Genomic DNA, 19,545 nt, shown 5'->3' with positions numbered 1-19,545 from the left:
AAAATTTAGGTTTCATTTTCCTATCGTTCAAAAAAGGAGACATATTTTCAGATGCATCTGAATGAAATCAGATATCATAAACGATATAAATCGGATATTTGATTTGTGGTGATTAATAGATAATGTAATAAAGATTTCTGTTTTGCTGTATTATTACATATTGATTCGTTCTTGCATTCACCTCATTTGTTAAATGGCAAGTCATCTGTTTGGCCTGGTTCAAAGCCCTATTCGTCAATTCTTGATTTACCTTGTCCAAACACTGAATCGATACTGCGTATATCAGACAATTATCGCTAATACAAATTGCGACTTTTGCAAAATGCAAATATGCAATTCCAATCACTTCAATCAAATAAAACACTTTAGATTCACATTGAATAGATTTTTTTTTTATGATTTCGGAATGAAACCGTATATGAAACCCATTCGAATAAGACTCCTAGATCTGGTATGAAGTGATAGCACTCAACAAATTGTCCAAGGTATATTTTTGTGTTCCTGTATGAATAAATTTTCTGGATCTTCAGATATGCAGTAAACAATCAGCAGTGCGTTTTCAAGTATCACAGAAAAGCATCCAGTATTTGATGTGAAATGAATACCGTTTATAGTAGCTGGGAAAACCTTAACTGTTACTACCTCATAGCCGTCTCCTGTATCTAATCCAAAATACTCCGTTGTCGATCGTCGATGCAGAAAAATGCTGCAACTATATGCTTCTGGTCTTTTCTACTTATTGATTCGAAACACGTTTTTTTCCAAGAGAGATAGTATATTTTAGTGTTGAATGTTCGCCTTGTTCCGTTAAATCGTCTAGTACTTCCATAGTCATTATTAACAAGATTTTGAGCGCAAATCGAATCTTCCAAGAAATACGGACACTACATACGTTAACATACTTCTTGTATTACTAAAATCTTCTCTCCTTCTTTCTTTGTTTGGTTGGAAAGATTACAATGACCATACATCCATCGATTTCGTTTATAGTCACATGGACTTTATTGTTTTTGACTACCGATAGAATCTCGCGGCGTTATAACACGAAAAAGTTTCATTCATTTTTGAGAATCACTCGAAATTCTAACACACTGTCCGCGAACTAACGTGCTCACACGTTGAAAGAACTATCGGAAGTAATTAATAAAACCACTGAAAACAATAAATTCGAGTATTGTTCTATCGTTAAAAATTACTTATAACGCAAATGTGCGCGATCTAATGATCCGCTTTATGATGCGCGATTATTGAAATCCGCTCATTTTTTTATTTGCACGGCCACGTTGCCTGCTCTCCTTATGCGCGACGTTTCCGGTCCGCTCATTTACATTTAAATATTTGCGCGACCTTCCTGATCCGCTCTGTGATGTGCGATTTCATGAATCCGCCTTTTTCAATGAAAATTGTTATCATTTTATCCATGTATTTTATTGCGCGACCAAATAGTACCAATAACTGAATAGATTCTGTTTCGTTTTGGGTGATTCCGTTTCCATGCGAGATGGTTCTGAATAACTTTGCTATTTCAATTGCGCCTCCTGGCAGGATCGCCATTGTGTATTTTATAACTATTAATCGAAAACGGAATCACCCAGAACGGTGCACTTCTTACCTGTATGGTTGTTCGTGATGAAATGTCAGAAGCTGTTATTTTATAATACGATTGACCTGTTGCAGTCATACCCAACCCAATTGGTCATGGCATGCTATGCATTGATTATTATGAATTCGTTTGTACCCACACATCTACCATAGATAACAACTCTACAACAATGTATAATATCTTAAAATTTCAATGAGTTTCATTACGACGAAACCTGGGTTATAAATTATATGGGAACTCTAGTTGTGTATCGTATATTTCTGACTATCTTCAAAACATAAGAGATTATCGCTAACGAAATTTCTATCAATGGACATAAAATATTGAAAACTGATGTTTATTACCTTAAATTTGAATTTATTTAAGAAATAATTCGAACGAATAAAAATCCTGTAAGAATGCATACATTCATGTAACTTTTTGATACTTCAAATCTTGAATCGTCAAAAGTTTCCACCGTGCTACAAAACCAGAAAATAAAATTAATTCACGCTTTACTTTACAGAACTTAGTTTTCACGTCTCTTCGCTTATCTGGATAGCGATTCTGGCTTCGCTGGTGATTGTGTTTATACTGCCTGGACAGTCCGGTATCCGGACCCTGGTTGTAGCTTTAATACTGCGGTTAATCTTTTCTTGCGGACCAGAACCGACTGTTTGGTTACTTGGCTGTGTGACGGTCATCATGAAAGGAGTACACATCATAAGTCTGATGGGCAACTACGGAACACTGGAGAAACATCTGTTCTCTATTATAACGGATGCCGAGCTGCTGTATCATTTCGGCTATCTGCTGTTTTGCGTGTTCGGAGTACTGCTGCATCCATTTTTCTTCTCTATTCTGGTAAGTTGATCCGATTTTTTCGAGTCAAATTTTATTGAATAAACTCTAATGTTTCTCAGCTCTTCGATGTGGTCTACCGGGAGGAAACCTTGCTGAACGTGATACGATCAGTGACCCGCAACGGTCGTTCGATTATACTGACGGCTGTCCTGGCTCTTATTTTGGTTTACATGTTCTCTATCATTGGTTACATGTTCTTCCGGGATGACTTCCTCGTTCCGGTGGATCAAGAAATATCCGTATCCGAAACGGGTGCTATCGATTGTGTGGCTCCATCGCGTAGTAAAATGCTTCGGGATGAAGACCTCACTAGCGAAGAAGAGTACTGCTCACAGCTCACGCAGCAAACCGCTGAAGGAGGTGAGGAGATGAAGGAACGAGGTTGTGACTCGATGGTTATGTGTATCATCACAACGCTCAACCAGGGTCTTCGAAATGGTGGCGGAATTGGTGACATTCTGCGGGCTCCCAGTCTTAAGGAAACGCTTTTCGTTCCACGGGTGGTCTACGATCTACTATTCTTCTTCATCGTCATCATTATTGTGCTGAATTTGATCTTCGGTGTCATCATCGATACCTTTGCCGATCTGAGAAGTGAAAAGCAACAGAAGGAGTTGATTCTCAAAAATACCTGCTTTGTCTGCGGACTGAATCGATCAGCATTCGATAACAAAACCGTAAGCTTCGAGGAGCACATAAAAAATGAACATAATATGTGGCACTATCTGTACTTCATTGTGTTGGTCAAGGTGAAGGATCCGACTGAGTTTACCGGTCCAGAAAGTTATGTGCATGCGATGGTTAAGGTAAAATTTTTCTTTCGACGAAATTAGTCACATCTAACGGTGATATCTTTGTAGGCAAATATTCAGGATTGGTTTCCTCGATTACGAGCCATGTCGCTAGCAGCTGTTGACGGTGATGGAGAACAGATCGAACTGAGAAGTTTGAAAACACTGTTGGAAACAAATCACGTAGCAGTGCGTGAGCTAACTGCTCAAATAATGGAACTGGAAAACAAGGTGAGTCATTTTTACGTGAACGCGTTTTAGTTCAGCCGGGATCCCCGTCCTTACCATCTTCAAGCTGTCTAATCGCTTTTCGTATTTCATCTAGCTTGGGTGCCTCTACAGCTTGTCCATCATCCTCATTCTGTTCGTGCTCTCTTCTATCGATTGTTCATTTAATAGTCGCTCGAAGTGCTTTTCTTCAGCCTGTCAGCCACTAATGTGAGATCAACTCCCTGTTTTAACGGGTCGCCGCGGTAAACATTCGGCTTCGGGCCTGGTTTTTATTGTTTGTCATTACCAACCGTTCTGTCTCTTCCCCGTGTGGTTGTTATGAAAGGTGACGTTTCTGCTGTTATCTTTTTGGCCACACTGTTTTTGACAGATCACGCGTGAATCGTATCTTGTGTCACTGTCAAACTTGTTCAATTTGGTCTATAATTTGATCATGAATCGTCGTTTGGTCTATAATTTAATCATGAATGGACGCTGACGATTTTGGAGGAAGATCCACTTTTTATCGAAAAATTGTGTTCAGTGTCGAAGCTCATTTCTGATTCAAAATTGCAGCATTTGGAGTGAATACCAGCATTGCATGAGCTAGCAGTCACTGTTTGGTGTGGATTATGGACCGGTGGCATTATTCGTGAAAACCAGTTGATATGTTAGAGGGAGTGTACCAAAATTGGAATTTGCGTATGGGCCATTTAGGGCGGAGCTGCGGCCAACATTTGCATGAAATCATCTTCAAATCATAAATTATATTGACCGTTCTATCGATTCCAATAAAGATTTCATCAATTTTCTTATTTTTTTTTATTTTTTTGAAAATCGAATGCTATACCTCTTAAAAATCACCCTTTATTTACCACGTCATGAGACTGCTTCCTTAACGCGTTCTAGCTATTACCGTTATATCGTTTTATCGTCCGATTCGTTAATCGAGTTCGGGTGTACTCTTCGGATACAGTCGAACTCGAAAGCCGCTGTATGTTCAGACCAGCCCGTGGACAACTTGACAGCTCCCATACATCGAGAATATAAGTAAAAGTTTTGATTCTCTGGTTCCACAATGGCGTCGTAAATGGAATAACATTTGGAAATAACATCTGTTTTTCGACAATCTGCGGTTTAAATTTTTCTATTTAAAAAAGTAAAATAAATTTTGCTAGTATTTCTTCACATTAATGAAATAATTATGATGATAAGTTACTATGGTTTAGTATAAGTATAATTTTTCTCATTTCATCAATAGAAAGATTGAAGGTAGCTCATCACATTTCAATGAACAATGAACGTGAAGTAATTGTTGGGCAGAGTGAATTAAAAGATAGAAATATTACAAAATACACATGTTTGTTTTGTTTTTATATTCTTTACAATATACTAATTGTATTGTATAAATTAACTAATAAAAATATAAAAGAAGTTTCGTTGTCACTATATGAACAGGTCAGAGGTTAGTCTTCGAGTGCCGAGTATTCGACTTTTAATTATCATTCGCACTTATTTGCTATAAAGTTCTCTTCTTGCCTCGTTGTCTCTCTTGAGTACTTTCATAGTACATTGTTCAATGGGTTCAACTATGAAAGTCGAACATATCAATGCTCCCTCCTAAAGTAATTCACCTAACATCTATTTGTGGTACTTAATACTTAATCAATTTCGAAACTAATCTCAAACGAAAATTCAATATAAAAAAACGTTACTTTTTCTTGTAATACAACATTTACAAACTTAACTTTCTCTTCTATAATAATATTACCTTAGGTTTTTTTTAATATATACTGGACTTCATCTGTAGATGACTTCTATATATTCGAACAAGGGTAAATAATTTCTTCCTAACAAGGGTATAAACTCATGCTTGCTATCCAGATAAATTAAATCTACATACTGCGAAATTTTGTTGATTTCAACTGCTACTGTAATTTTTCCAAAAATACCTAAACTTTGCCCGTTCACAACTAAAAGCTTACTGTTGCACCTAACTGGCTGAACATAAGAGAAAATATTCTTGTAAACATTAAAACTGATCACCGACACCGCAGCACCACAATCTACCTCCATATTAATGCTTTTGCTCTCAATTTTTACTCTCACCACACATGGCTCACTAGATCGTCTCATCTAGGATATCATCATGCACTTTCATGTTGTTCCTGAATACTTAACCTCTAAAAATCATAAGTATCACCCTTATCTTCCACAAAATTTACTGACCGCCTGCTTTTAAACTGATAGCAATCGCGCTTCACGTGCCCCCTCTTTTTACAAAAATTGCATATCACTCGCGCATGCACGTTATCATCACGCGAATCCCAACGATTAGAACGAAAATCATGTGACCTATCGTAACGGTTTCTGTAATCACTATAATTGTTAGCTCTATTGTACCAATCAATACGTTCCGAATTACGGTGTGAACTCCGACCTCTCCAACTATTGAATCTAGGCCCAGGAGAAGGTCTGTCCAATCTATTTGACGAACTGGGACGATCCATGCTCCCCAGACGATATTTAACCGAATTTACACTTCTTGCAACCCTATTCTCCTGACATAATGTATTCGCCCTTAATCTAACTAACTCACTTCGAATTACTAACTACTCCACTTCATCCAATGTCATTACGTCCCTCATTAGTAATTTATGTTTTAATTCCTGATCACACAAACCGAAAATAATGTCTTTGATCGTCTCATATTTATGCGCCCCAAAACCACACTCTGCTGCTAACAACTTGAGTCCTAGAAAATAGTTCTCGGCTGGCTCGTCTATGCCCTGTATTCTGGCATGAAATTTGTGCCTATGCATCATGTTAGGTTCAGCTTTGTCTAAACGTTCCTTCAACTTTTGTATCATGTCCGTATATTCAATCAATTGAATGTCCTGACCAGGGTAAACAAGTTTCATCTCTTCAAAAACGACTGGACCACTAAGAGTTATAAACAAACTCTTTTTCATCGCATCAAACACATTATTCAATTGATAAAAAAAACTCCATCCACAATGAGCGAAATTTGACCACTTTATATAATGGTCTACCATACCTATTGGGCACATGATTATAGAATAAATAAAAATAATTCGGTTGTTCAGTTGGAAGATATCCTCTGTTGATGATCGTATGCCTACTTTTGAATTCTTATATTTCCTTCTCTCACGGCGCCCAACCATGAAATAATTCTCGATGATGTAGCAGTATTCCTCTCCACAAATCATGCTCTTGATACACCGTCAGAATCCAAAATGGCTACGAAATGCTCACCAACACACTCTGCTTGCTTGTCTTCACTTTAAAACAAAATGGCAAGTTCTGCTATAGAGACAGATGCAGAGCAATGGCTGCCAACGCACCACATGTGCTGACGCTTCAACTCGATCAATTTTTCCAAAATGAAATTTGAAATATACTATGGCCACCCGCATAAATGTGCTCATACGACAGACTTTTCAAAATAGTACTTCATGAATTTATCCTTCGTGCAACACTTATTACACTTTTAACTCATTTAACTCTCATAACATATAAAAATCTACTGCACGCACGCTACCCTCATACGAAATTATCGCAAAAGGTTTTTCACTCGTCGCCACTGTTAGAAATGTCAATACTTATAATCTTTACAATATACTAATTTTTTTTTTTTTCATAAATACGTTTATTTCATAGGCAATATACATAAGTTTTTCTTCGCCGTGGCATCCACAATACATAGTAGTTTAAACCTAATACATTTCGAATATCATATTAGTATGTTGGTACTCATTAGTTAATCTAAACACTGTTTTTATCAAGCGAGTTGCTATTTTAAATTACATTAAATAAAATACATTTATTTTGTACATGATCTTATAACTATTTCAGGATTGTTTGTATCAGTTCACCACTTATATTCAATATCCTATAGTTGGCTATTGGTTGAACTCATGGAAGAGAAAACAGTTTAACATAAAATAAAATTTAAATTGGAACTCCAATGGATTTAATGAAATGATAAAGAAGTTTCATGTATGGAAGGTCACGACAAGCAAGAATGTCGCGAACTGGGACATTGGATAGTCTACCTTGGGTACGCAAGGAATTTATTAGTTGAGATCTGACATCACGAAACTCCACGCATGTCCAAACAACATGGTCAATATCGCGGTAACCTTCGCCGCAAGCACAATGATTAGTCTCGGAAAGTCCAATTCGAAGGAGATGTGCATCTAACGTGTAGTGATTGGACATGAGTCTGGACATCACACGAATGAAATCTCTACTCACATCCAGTCCCCTGAACCATGCCTTTGTCGATATTTTAGGAATAATTGAGTGCATCCACCGACCCAGATCATCTTTATCCCAAGAAGCTTGCCAGCTGGCAAGTGTTCTTTGGCGAGACGCGCTATAGAATTCGTTGAAAGCAATCGGTCTCTCATAAATTTCACCCTCAATAGCACCACGTTTGGCTAAAATATCGGCTCTTTCATTGCCTGGAATGGAGCAATGAGCCGGAACCCAAACTATTGTGATTAGATAATTATTATTCAATATGTCGTTCAGACACTGTTTTATTTTACCCAAGAAAAACGGTTCATTTTTGCCAGCAGCGTTTGAGCGAATGGCTTCAATTGCACTCAGACTATCTGTGAAGAGGAAATAATGGTTTGGAGATAATGTGACGATTACATTCAAGCTATAATGAACTGCTGCTAACTCTGCTATATAAACAGATGCAGGTTCTTGAAGCTTGAATGAGGCCGAAACATTATTGTTGAACATACCAAACCCTGTCGCTTCTTCCATTCGCGATCCGTCCGTGTAAAACATTTTCTCAGAGTTAATATGCCTGAACTTACTTGAAAATATTTTTGGGATTTCCATAGAGCGTAGGTGGTCCGGGATTCCACGCACTTCGCGCTGCATGGATGTGTCGAAAAATAAAGTTGAGTCAGGTACATTTAGGAGGCTGACACGGATAGGAATATATCTTGAAGGGTTGATTTCCTGTGACATATGGTTAAAATATACTGTCATGAATTTTGTTTGAGATCGAAGCTCGACTAGTCGTTCGAAATTATTAATTACCATGGGATTCAGCACATCACATCTTATTAGCAGGCGTGATGAAAGCTCCCAAAATCGATCTTTTAATGGAAGAACTCCCGCCAGAACTTCAAGACTCATTGTATGTGTCGAATGCATGCAGCCTAAAGCAATTCGCAAACAACGGTACTGAATTCGCTCAAGTTTGATAATATGAGAATTTGCAGCGGAACGAAAACAAACGCATCCATATTCCATCACTGAAAGTATCGTTGTCTGATACAATTTTATTAGATCTTGCGGATGAGCACCCCACCAAGACCCTGTTATTGTTCGAAGAAAATTTACTCTTTGTTGGCATTTCGTTATCAGATACCTAATGTGTCCTCCCCACGTGCATTTGGAATCAAACCACACCCCGAGGTATTTGAAAGTCAAAACCTGTTCGATTATTCTTCCCATCATATGAAGCTGAAGTTGCGCGGGATCATGCTTTTTTGAAAAGACGACCAGCTCTGTTTTCTCCGCAGAGAATTCGATACCAAGATGAACAGCCCAAACGGACAATTTATCTAAGGTATCTTGCAATGGTTTTTGCAGATCAATAGCTTTGGATCCAGTAACTGAAACCACGCCATCATCTGCCAATTGTCTTAGTGTACATGGGGTTACTAGACAGCTGTCAATGTCATTCACGTAAAAATTATAGAGGAGCGGACTGAGGCATGAGCCTTGCGGGAGACCCATGTAGCTAATTCTGATTGTTGCCAAATCGCCATGTGAAAAATGCATGCGTTTCTCTGACAAAAGGTTGTGCAAATAATTATTTATAACCGCTGGGAGTCCATGTTGGTGGAGCTTGTCTGAAAGAACATCAATGGAAACTGAATCAAATGCTCCTTTAATGTCTAAAAATACAGATGCCATTTGTTGCTTTTGAGCGAAGGCAATTTGGATGTCAGACGAAAGTAATGCAAGGCAATCATTCGTCCCTTTATTTCTACGGAAGCCAAACTGAGTATCTGACAACAAACCGTTCGTCTCGACCCAAGTGTCGAGACGTCGTAGAATAATTTTTTCGAACAATTTTCTGATGCAGGACAACATCGCAATGGGTCTATATGAGTTGTGATTGGAAGCTGGTTTCCCCGGCTTTTGAATGGCGATAACTTTCACTTGTCTCCAGTCAGGTGGAACAATATTTTGCTCAAGAAACTTGTTGAACAATTCCAACAAACGTCTTTTTGCGAGGTCGGGCAGATTCTTCACCAAGTTGAATTTAATTCTGTCCAATCCAGGAGCGTTATTGTTACAAGACATGAGTGCTATGGAAAATTCCATCATTGAAAAGGGGCTATCAATGGAATCATCATTTGAAGAAGACTCCCTAACAATGCTATGCGTAGGAACGGAATCTGGACAAACTTTCCTCGCAAAATCAAATATCCATCGATTCGAGTACTCCTCACTCTCATTTCCTACGTTACGATTCCTCATTCGTCTGGCCGTATTCCAAAGAGTGCTCATTGAGGTTTCTCTTGACAAACCTTCCACAAAATGTCTCCAATAGCTGCATTTCTTAACCCGAAGTATGTTCTTGTACTTGGTTTCTAAAACCAAGAATTTTTCAAAATTCTGAGGAGTTCCTCCTCCTCGTTTTAAAAACGTCTTGAAAGCATTTTGTTTCGCGTGTTTAGCATCTGAGCACTCTTTGTCCCACCAAGGATTTGGAGGTCTTCTGTTAGACGATGGACCAAGAAATCGTTTGGTTTGGGCTTGTTCTGCGGCCTCCAGAATCGAACAAACGAGGAAGTCATATTCTTCAAGTGGGGGAAGCTCTTCCATTGAAGTTAAGACACTTGAAATATTACTTTGGTATTTAATCCAGTCAATATTTTTTGTCAAATCATATGGAATATTAACTGAATTAGCAATGCCTTTGTTACTGCTAATTGAGATGATGATTGGTAAATGATCGCTACCATGTAAATCAGGAAATACTTTCCAGGTGCAATCTAGTCGAATTGAAGTCGAACAAAGAGATAAATCTAATGCACTTGGACGTGCAGGAGGTCTTGGGATCCGTGTCATGCTACCCATATTTAGTACCGTCATGCTAAAATTGTCGCAAATATTATATATTAGAGATGATCTGCTATCATTGTAAACGGAACCCCACATCATTCCGTGCGAATTGAAATCTCCTAAAATCAAACGTGGAGCAGGAAGGGCTTCGACAATTTCATTAAGCTGTCGTTGTCCAACTTGAGCTCTTGGAGGAATATATACCGAAGCAATGCAAATGTCCTTTCCTTTAATGTTTATTTGACAAGCAACAACTTCTATACTAGAAGTCGAAGGAATGTTTAATCTATAAAAGGAATAACATTTCTTAATTCCTAAAAGCACTCCACCATACGGGGAGTCTCTGTCGAGACGTATAATGTTAAAGTCATTAAAATTTAAGGCTATGTTTGATGTAAGCCATGTTTCGCACAAAGCAAATACATCACATTTTTGACTATGCAACAAAACTTTAAATGAATCAAGTTTTGGCATGATGCTTCGACAATTCCACTGCAGGACAGTGATTGAATCATTTGCGGCGGATGATAAATTATCCATCAAATGATACAAAACCTGTAAGAGCTGGCCATTGAGCTGATAACTGTTTCAAAAAAGTTCTAGCTATTGGAAGGAATGCTGTTATGATGGTCTTTAGAGGTTCAGAAATATTGAATGCAGCGAAAATCCATTCTACAATTTCCGAAAATTTCAGTAATCCTGTTGGTGAATGTGAAATGGAGCCCACTGGATTATTGTCTTTTCTTGAGCTAGTTCCTGGATTGGTTTGTGAATTTGACAAACCAGGAGGCACAGTTTTTGGTTTTAAATTTGGCTTTTTAGCTTTAACACGGGGATCTTTTTTTGAAGGTATAATTTTAGGTGTCTTTTTTGGTATTTTGTGGTTTGTTAATCTCCTCTTAACAGACCCTTGAGGAGTGACAAACGAGGTATCTTCACTATTTCCGTCAGAGTCAGATTCCTCTGGCTCCGCAAGATTTGAAAAACCGTTTTCGGTTTCCAAAGGGGAGACATGTATGACCGTTTTGAGCATTTCTGCATATGTGCGCTTAGACCGTGCTTTTAAAGAAAGCTTCATTTTGTCTTTACGCAGCTTAAATGCAGCGCACACTGAAAGATCATCATGAGGGCTTTCCCCACAATAAACACATTTTTCAACATCTTTATCGCAAAGATTATCCTTATGAGGCCCTTGACATTTGATACATTTGGACTTATTACTACAGTAAGTAGCTGTATGTCCGAATTTTTTACAGTTCGTGCAATTCATAACATGCGGTACGAAAAGCCGAACAGGAAGACGAATTTTATCGATATAGACATGGCTAGGCAATGCAGATCCGGCAAATGTTACGCGAAACGAATCTGAGGGACGATAAGACTTTTTTCCATCGACAATAGATGCTGAGTACAATTGTTTGCACTCGAGTATCTTAACTCCCTCAAGCATGGAGTTTTTAAAACGGCCAACTCCATTTTTAAGTAAATCATCTGCTGTCAGACTTGCTTCAGTCACAACACCGTCAATTTCTACCTCCTTCGATGGAATGTAAACTCGATATTCAATAGCAAATAATTTACAGGTTACAATATCGTTTGCCTGTTTCAAGTCGTTAACTACAACTCGAATTTTATCTCTATTAACCTTACAGATTTCTTTAACTTCAGAGAAATGTGATGTCAAATCCTTTGTAATTTGCATCAAGTTTAAAATCTTTTCTTTTTTTCGAAGATAGACTATCCATGGCCCAGTGGTACCCTGTGGATAATGTTTAGCCCTCGGAGTATTTAAACTTTTACTAGTATCCGGAATCGGATTCGGATGATCTTCCATGAGATCATCCATTACATTAAATTTTTTTTGTAAATTAATAATACCAAAATAAAAACTTATGTTTAGTAAAATTTCAGATATAAGAAATAAAAAATAAATTAAATTAAATCTACCTTGTAGCTGATGTCTCTGTTCCTTTATCGTGAAGAACGACGTGAAGCTCTTCCAACGATTTCCAATTGGCAGTCTTTTGCTGTTTCCAATTGGCAGTCTTCTGTCGTTTACTGCTATCTCAGTTGCTCTGCCGTCGTTGTGAACACCACTGCACTTGCTGTACCTGACCCCAGGTACAGTGCTTTTGCTCTTGGTGGCGATCAAATGCGATGCTTGCAGTGTAGCACCTCGCGATATATGCCGTCTCTTTTGATCCTACGCAGCGTACAAATTCTGGTACCTGGTAGATCAGCACTGGGTTGCTTTAGCACCTCTGTGCCTTTGCACCCCTTCGTCTTCGCACCTTTATGCGATGGCACCTCTGTGACTCGTCACTTCTATGCTCTCGCACCTCTGTGTCTCTACACCTCTGTGCGTATGAACGGGATGGCCTTCGTTGCTAGCTTTCCAGTCGGGAAACGCCCCGAATATTGCGTTTGCTATGGGCAGTTTAACTACCTGAAGCTTAGAATTGTCTCGGTAGCAGCCGTTAACTCACGAGCCAGTACAATCGAAACACAACCTCTTCGCTTGAATGGTTTTTACTGAATCAATATACTAATTGTATTGTATAAATTAACTAATAAAAATATAAAAGAAGTTTCGGTGTCACTATACGAACAGGCCAGAGGTTAGTCTTCGAGTGCCGAGTATTCGGCTTTTAATTATCATTCGCACTTATTTGCTATAAAGTTCTCTTCTTGCCGTGTTGTCTCTCTTGACCTTGAGTACTTTTATAGTACATTGTTCGATAGGTTCAACTATGAAAGTCGAACATATCAGTTTGTAGATTTATGCCGGGTGTTATGGATGAGTTTGTTGCTATGGAACGCTGTTGGGAAAAAAACGCAATATTTTCATTCAATTCATGAGTTCTTGCGTGAGTCACAATATGAAAATTACGCTTCTTTTAAATATATTGCTGGAACCATACACAGTAACCGTAAATAACGTAATGAAGTACTGGTTTCTCTTGTAAACTTTTTATGTGAAGCTCGTGTTCGAATCTTGCATATCACCAGATAGTGATCGGAATCTATGTTTAGCCCTCTAAAAGTACTTACTTCGGCCGTCTATCAAAACATGGTTGATTTGGGAGGATGTTTCACCATTTCACCATCTACAACATTCCTTTAACAAATAAATTGTCATTGCATTGTGATGCAAGTAACCTCACTATGTCAAATAATTAGTTGAAATTACATCTCAACCTTAGAAATAGTACACAGTACGTTAGTAAATATTGTGAATCATAGTTTAGATTTGTTTGCCGAGTAAGATTTTAACTACGCAAACCAACCCCAACCAAGATGTCAAAACCTCCAACGAAAAATTGGAAGCAGAATGAAAATAATCAAAGTTGAAATATATCAACTTTTGTGTTTCTCGTTAATTAGTAACATTATAATCAGAATATTTTGTTTTGTACCTTTTCTTCCAGATGACGGAGCAGCGAAAGCAACGTCAACGGCATGCACTGTTGAATCCGACCACTTCAGCGTCATACCAATTCTATCCGCAACTGTGATGTTCCACATCTGAGCTTCTTTGGGAAAGAATGTGAAGCCCAAAAAGTGTGTTGCACTGATGACCTGAATTGTGTGTACTTTTAACGTTATGATTAGTGATATATTTATCGAGAAAAAAAGCTTTGCATGTTTTCGTATAAATGTTGGTAATGTGATCGATCCGTACGTTAACTATCTGTAGGAAGAAAACAAAAACTGTTGAAAATTCTGTTTTTAGTAAGCTCAAAACTGTAATGTTGATATAATGAATGAATCAAAAAGCATTCAAGTGAATTATTGTGCAGGAATACAATCTCAATAATACGCACTCGAATTCCGTTAGCAAGCACATTGAAATGGCCTCTTGATAGACATGTTGCCTAAGTCTACACTCAGAATCACGTGACGTTGAACTAATAATGAGATTTTTTATTGTTTGGTGTTAACCTTTCAAGTGGCAACTAAACACAGTTTGAGATCCAGAGGCAGAAAACATCAACAAAAGCAAGAAAGTATAAAAATAAAAACCATCACTAGACTCAATTACACAATAACTTACCCAAACGTTCAGACTGTATTTTACCATCGAAACTTTTTTTCAAATTTATAGTAAACGTTCTTTTATACAATTTTCAAATAAGCCTACATCCAACGACATTCTGCTCAGTCGAATCATAACTTGCATTGAAATATTATTCATTATACATTCTAAAAATAATCGTCAGTTGATTTTCTCTACAGAATGTAATTTACTATGTTATGGCACTTCAAATCAGAGCTAAAAACATCACGTCAAACAGATGATATTGTTTTCTGGATATGTCTGGTTAGTGCTGTTAATCACTACGATAAATGAATTAATGAAGCTGAAACTGATCCACCAGAAAGTTATACGACATTTGCTTCTTTTGTTGTAATACTAAAAAAATAGCTCATTTCGTAAGTACATGAAAAGCCATTTTGCAGATGGGTTTAATGATTAACAGCACTTTTAGAAACACAGCCCTTATTATCATATCAATTAGGATCCTATCCGTCGAAACCTATTCAAATCGCGTTATACGAACAACAATGTAGCAACCATTTCTAATAAGAAGATATAAACAGATAATGTCACGTTAGTTTGATAGTTTACACAAAACACACCTACTTTTACATAGTATATTAAGAAGAAGTCACAGCAGATGTTGTTATTGTTGGTAATGTTCTGTGCTATTGACGAGAGAGGAAAATAATAGTGAAACTAGGTAAAACTTATTCAAAATTCTCGTTCATTATAGGGTAGAACTTCTGAAGTTGATTGTACGTAAACTAAAAAATAAAAAAAAAGCTATATTTAAAAAATTACTTCAATAATTTTTATTTCAAATATAACACATCACTTAATAGGGCGTGTTTGCGAAAAAATCTGGACAGATTAAATTTTGAATAAACCAAATTTATTGTTAGTTCAATTCAAGATGAATATTTTATTCATTTAATTATGCCTTATTAGTAATCTTAAAACAAATTACAGTTGCTCAATTAGGCTGAATGAAGAAACTACGAACTTATGAGTTTACTCCAGCCATTGGGTTCTGTGTAGACTTCTCCTCAACCGATTTAGCTGCATTTGTCCAAGATTTTCCAAATTGTCTATAGTTCTATAGCTTGTTGTCACTTGGTGTATTCCCCTCTTTCGGTACAACATGGACTCCATTCGGTTTATACCATTCCAAAACATATGTGGTGTGGTGACAAGATGCAAAATCACGCCAGAATGGTAACATTCGGTTCTTCAGGCATTCTTCACGGTATATTTCCTTGTTTATCGTTCCGATAGTAATAAAGCTTTGGTTTGCTCGACGGAAGTTGACCATGGAAGTTGACCATCAATGTCAATTTCCCTCTCTGAGCAGCCTAGATAGCCGTGTAGTGTCGGTAGCGGTTTCCCAACTGGCTAAGAATAACGCTACGGTCCACCTGTACCGATGGTATAAGTCCACCAAACAGGTAAGCCGTGTGGCATCCGGCGGAATTATTTTTTACCAAGAATTGATCCACTGGTTTCCTGTTCCATGTCGTAAAAGGCCACAAAAATAGGAACTCCTAAGTCAAGGTGTATTTCCGTGCCGATGGCTGAATGGCTGCAGGAGGTTAAACAATGCAGTCGTGAACGGAATATCTTGGGATTTTCCCTTACTGTGTTAAGCGAAGCTCTGGCACAGTGGACGACTTCTTTCTTCGCAACTCGTGGGATTTAAATGATTAAAACATTTAAAAAAATCCTTACATGGTTCGCTATAGGCGATTATAAGCCAATATATTTGGTTTCTTGTAGTTGTTGTACGGTAAGTGCTGGAGGTGGAGTGTTCCTTACTTTAATTGATAATGGTTAGAGTAGCACAAATCAATCTCCAGCATAAACGTACAGCAACTATGAATCTATCCAGACTTCTGCAAGAAGGTAAAGCTTCTTTAGCTTTGGTTCAAGAACCATATTTCCAAAAGGGAAACTTCTTCGTTGGAAAATTGTTAAACCCAGTCTTTGTTGCCTTTAACAAGACCGGAATGACTAATCCACGTGAAATGCCTCGAGCATGCATACTTGCAAATAGTGCTCTCGATGTCTCTCTCATATCGGAGCTCACAACTCGGGATATTTGTGCTGTCACAGTTGGTATGACTACTGATGGCATAGACAGGAAATATGTCTGTGCCATTTGAGCCAATTTGTTCTGAACAATTGAAACCCCAATTGATTTGGAAAATGTTGTCGACGAGACAAACTCACTCATAGTTGCAGCATATGAAGAGGCTTGTCCACTTCGGATTGTGCGAGCTACTAGAGGAACTCCTTGGTGGAATGCTGAACTTGCTAGACTAAGGAAACTATGCAGAAGAGCTTGGAACCACCGTCGCAGAAATGGGTCGGAGGCATTCGTGTTGGCTCGAAGGGCTTACAAAAATGCTCTTCGATCGTCTGAGCGAAGTGGTTGGAAAAGCCTCTGCACAAATGTCTCTAGTCTCAACGAGGCTAGCAGATTAAATAAGTTACTTTCGAAGTCTAAGGACTTTAATGTCAGTTTCTTAAGAACTTCAGATGGTGAACACTTGTCTGATGAAGGTGATGTACTTCACTATCTTTTTAACACTCACTTTCCAGGATGTATGGATCCATCACCGACAGCTCTTCCCGAGACTTTTTCAGGTAGTTACGATTCTTGGGCCCTTGCTCGAAGCGTTGTGACGATTGAATCGGTCAAATGGGCAGTTGAGAGTTTTGCTTCGTACAAGTCTCCTGGAAAGGATGGAGTTTTCCCAGTGTTACTGCAGAAAGGGTATGAACATTTCAAACATGTTTTGAAGAAAATACTTACTTTTAGTCTTGCGACAGGATATATTCCAAGAGCCTGGCAGGAAATAATTGTCAAATTTATTCCCAAAGGCGGTCGCGACACTTATGAGGAAGCGAAGAGTTTCAGGCCTATCAGTCTGAGCTCATTTCTTCTTAAAACAGTGGAACGCATAGTCGATCACTATATCAGAAATGTTAGTTTGGGCCTGCATCCGCTACATGGCATGCAACATGCTTACCAGCGTGGAAAGTCCACTACAACCCTGTTACATGATGTTGTGTACAACATTGAAAAAGCTTTCTCACAAAAGCAATCTTGCTTGGGAGTTTTCCTAGATATTGAAGGTGCCTTTGATAACGTGTCTTTCAATTCAATTCTGGAAGCAGCCCGTGGTCATGGCATACCTTCAAGTATCACAAATTGGATACACGCAATGCTTAGCAATCGACTTCTTTGTTCATCGCTTCGGCAAGCAGAGATTAGAAAGCTAAGTGTCTGTGGGTGTCCTCAAGGTGGTGTACTATCCCCACTTTTATGGAACCTTGTCGCTGATGGTTTGTTAAGGAAACTTAATAACCTTGGATTTCCGACTTATGGTTTTGCCGACGATTATCATATATTGATGACCGGTATAAGCATTAACACTCTCTTTGATTTAATGCAGCAAGCCCTGCGATCTGTTGAACAATGGTGTTGTCAGGTTGGATTATCTGTAAATCCGGGCAAAACATCAATGGTGCTTTTCACTCATCGTAGGATAATCACAGGAGCTCGTCCGTTGCAGTTCTTTGGTTCAGAGGTCACTGTGGTCGAACAAGTTAAATACGTCGGGGTTATTCTTGACTCAAAACTGAATTGGTCTGCTCACATTGACTTCAGAATTAAAAGAGCTTGCATGGCTTTCGGCCAATGTAGACGAGCTTTTGGAAAATCATGGGGACTCAAACCCAGATATATTCATTGGATCTACACAACTATTGTTAGACCAATTTTAGCATATGGATGTCTTGTATGGTGGCAGAAAGGAGAAGTCGCGACAGTTCAGTCAAAGCTAAATCATCTCCAAAGGATGGTCCTAATGGCGATGACAGGAGCATTCACGACAACTCCTACTGCTGCTCTAGAGGCGCTACTGTGCATTAAACCACTACATGTGTTCCTAAAACAAGAAGCATTATCTTGTGCATATCGTCTTAAGGTTACAGGGCTTTGGAACAGTAACCCATTAGATTATGCTACCAGCCACACTCGCTTGTGGTCTCAAATGGTTACGTGGGATGAGTATTTACTCGCTCCTAGTGACCTAACTCTCACATGCAGTTTTCCTTTCAAAACATTCAATGTGAGCTATCCTTTTCGTGAGGAATGGTTGTCTGGTTGTCTGGAACGACAACTTGATGAACACATAGTTTGTTATACGGACGGTTCTCTGTTGAATGGTCGTGCTGGTGCTGGTGTCTACTGTCGTGAAATGAGGCTGGAGCAGTCTCATTCACTTGGTAGATACTGTACTGTGTTTCAAGCAGAAATCTACGCGATTCTGTGTGGAGTACAATCGGCACTTCAGCAGAGGATCTGTGGTAAGCGAATTTATTTTTGTTCCGACAGTCAGGCAGCCTTAAAAGCACTCAGTTCGAATGACTCACGGTCGAATCTAGTGATCGCATGTCGAACTCAAATTGAAGACCTCAGCATTTCAAATGCTGTTTACTTCTTATGGGTACCCGGCCATTCTGGTATTACTGGAAATGAATGGGCTGATGAGTTGGCTAGAGCTGGTGCAACGAATGATTTCGTTGGTCCTGAACCAGCTTTACCACTTTCAACTAGTTGGATAAAGCACAAGATTCGTTCTTGGGCTGTATCCAAACATGCCAGCTACTGGCGCAGCTTGCAAACTTGCGCTCAGACAAAAGCATTTCTACCAGATTTAAATCTGAAAATGTCAAAGTGTCTACTGCATTTCTCCAAGCATCATTGCAGTATTCTGGTCAGAGCTCTGACTGGACATTGCAAACTCAATTATCACATGGCTACTATTCAACGTGCTGAGTATTATTCGTGTGATTTGTGTGAATGCGATTATGGTACTTCATATCATCTGATATGTAACTGTCCCGCATTGACGCAGCTACGTATC

At 38.5% G+C, this 19,545-nt stretch overlaps 1 protein-coding gene across 5 annotated transcripts in view; it reads left to right on the top strand.

The window, feature by feature from the left end:
- The window catches only part of LOC131438798 (inositol 1,4,5-trisphosphate receptor), a 111,795-nt gene extending 96,269 nt beyond the window's left edge, over positions 1-15,526 (top strand). For all 5 annotated transcript variants that reach the window (XM_058609082.1, XM_058609078.1, XM_058609081.1 and 2 more), the window contains 4 exons: positions 2,109-2,446; positions 2,506-3,252; positions 3,307-3,468; positions 14,001-15,526. In XM_058609082.1, coding sequence (XP_058465065.1) covers positions 2,109-2,446; positions 2,506-3,252; positions 3,307-3,468; positions 14,001-14,087 — 1,334 coding nt within the window. In that variant the 3' untranslated portion in view covers positions 14,088-15,526. The remainder of the gene's footprint in view (positions 1-2,108; positions 2,447-2,505; positions 3,253-3,306; positions 3,469-14,000) is intronic.
- The last annotated feature ends 4,019 nt before the right edge of the window (positions 15,527-19,545 follow it).

This window comes from Malaya genurostris, chromosome 3, assembly GCF_030247185.1.
Source record: "Malaya genurostris strain Urasoe2022 chromosome 3, Malgen_1.1, whole genome shotgun sequence".
NCBI lineage: Eukaryota > Metazoa > Arthropoda > Insecta > Diptera > Culicidae > Malaya > Malaya genurostris.
This window is presented reverse-complemented; position numbering and strand designations above follow the sequence as displayed.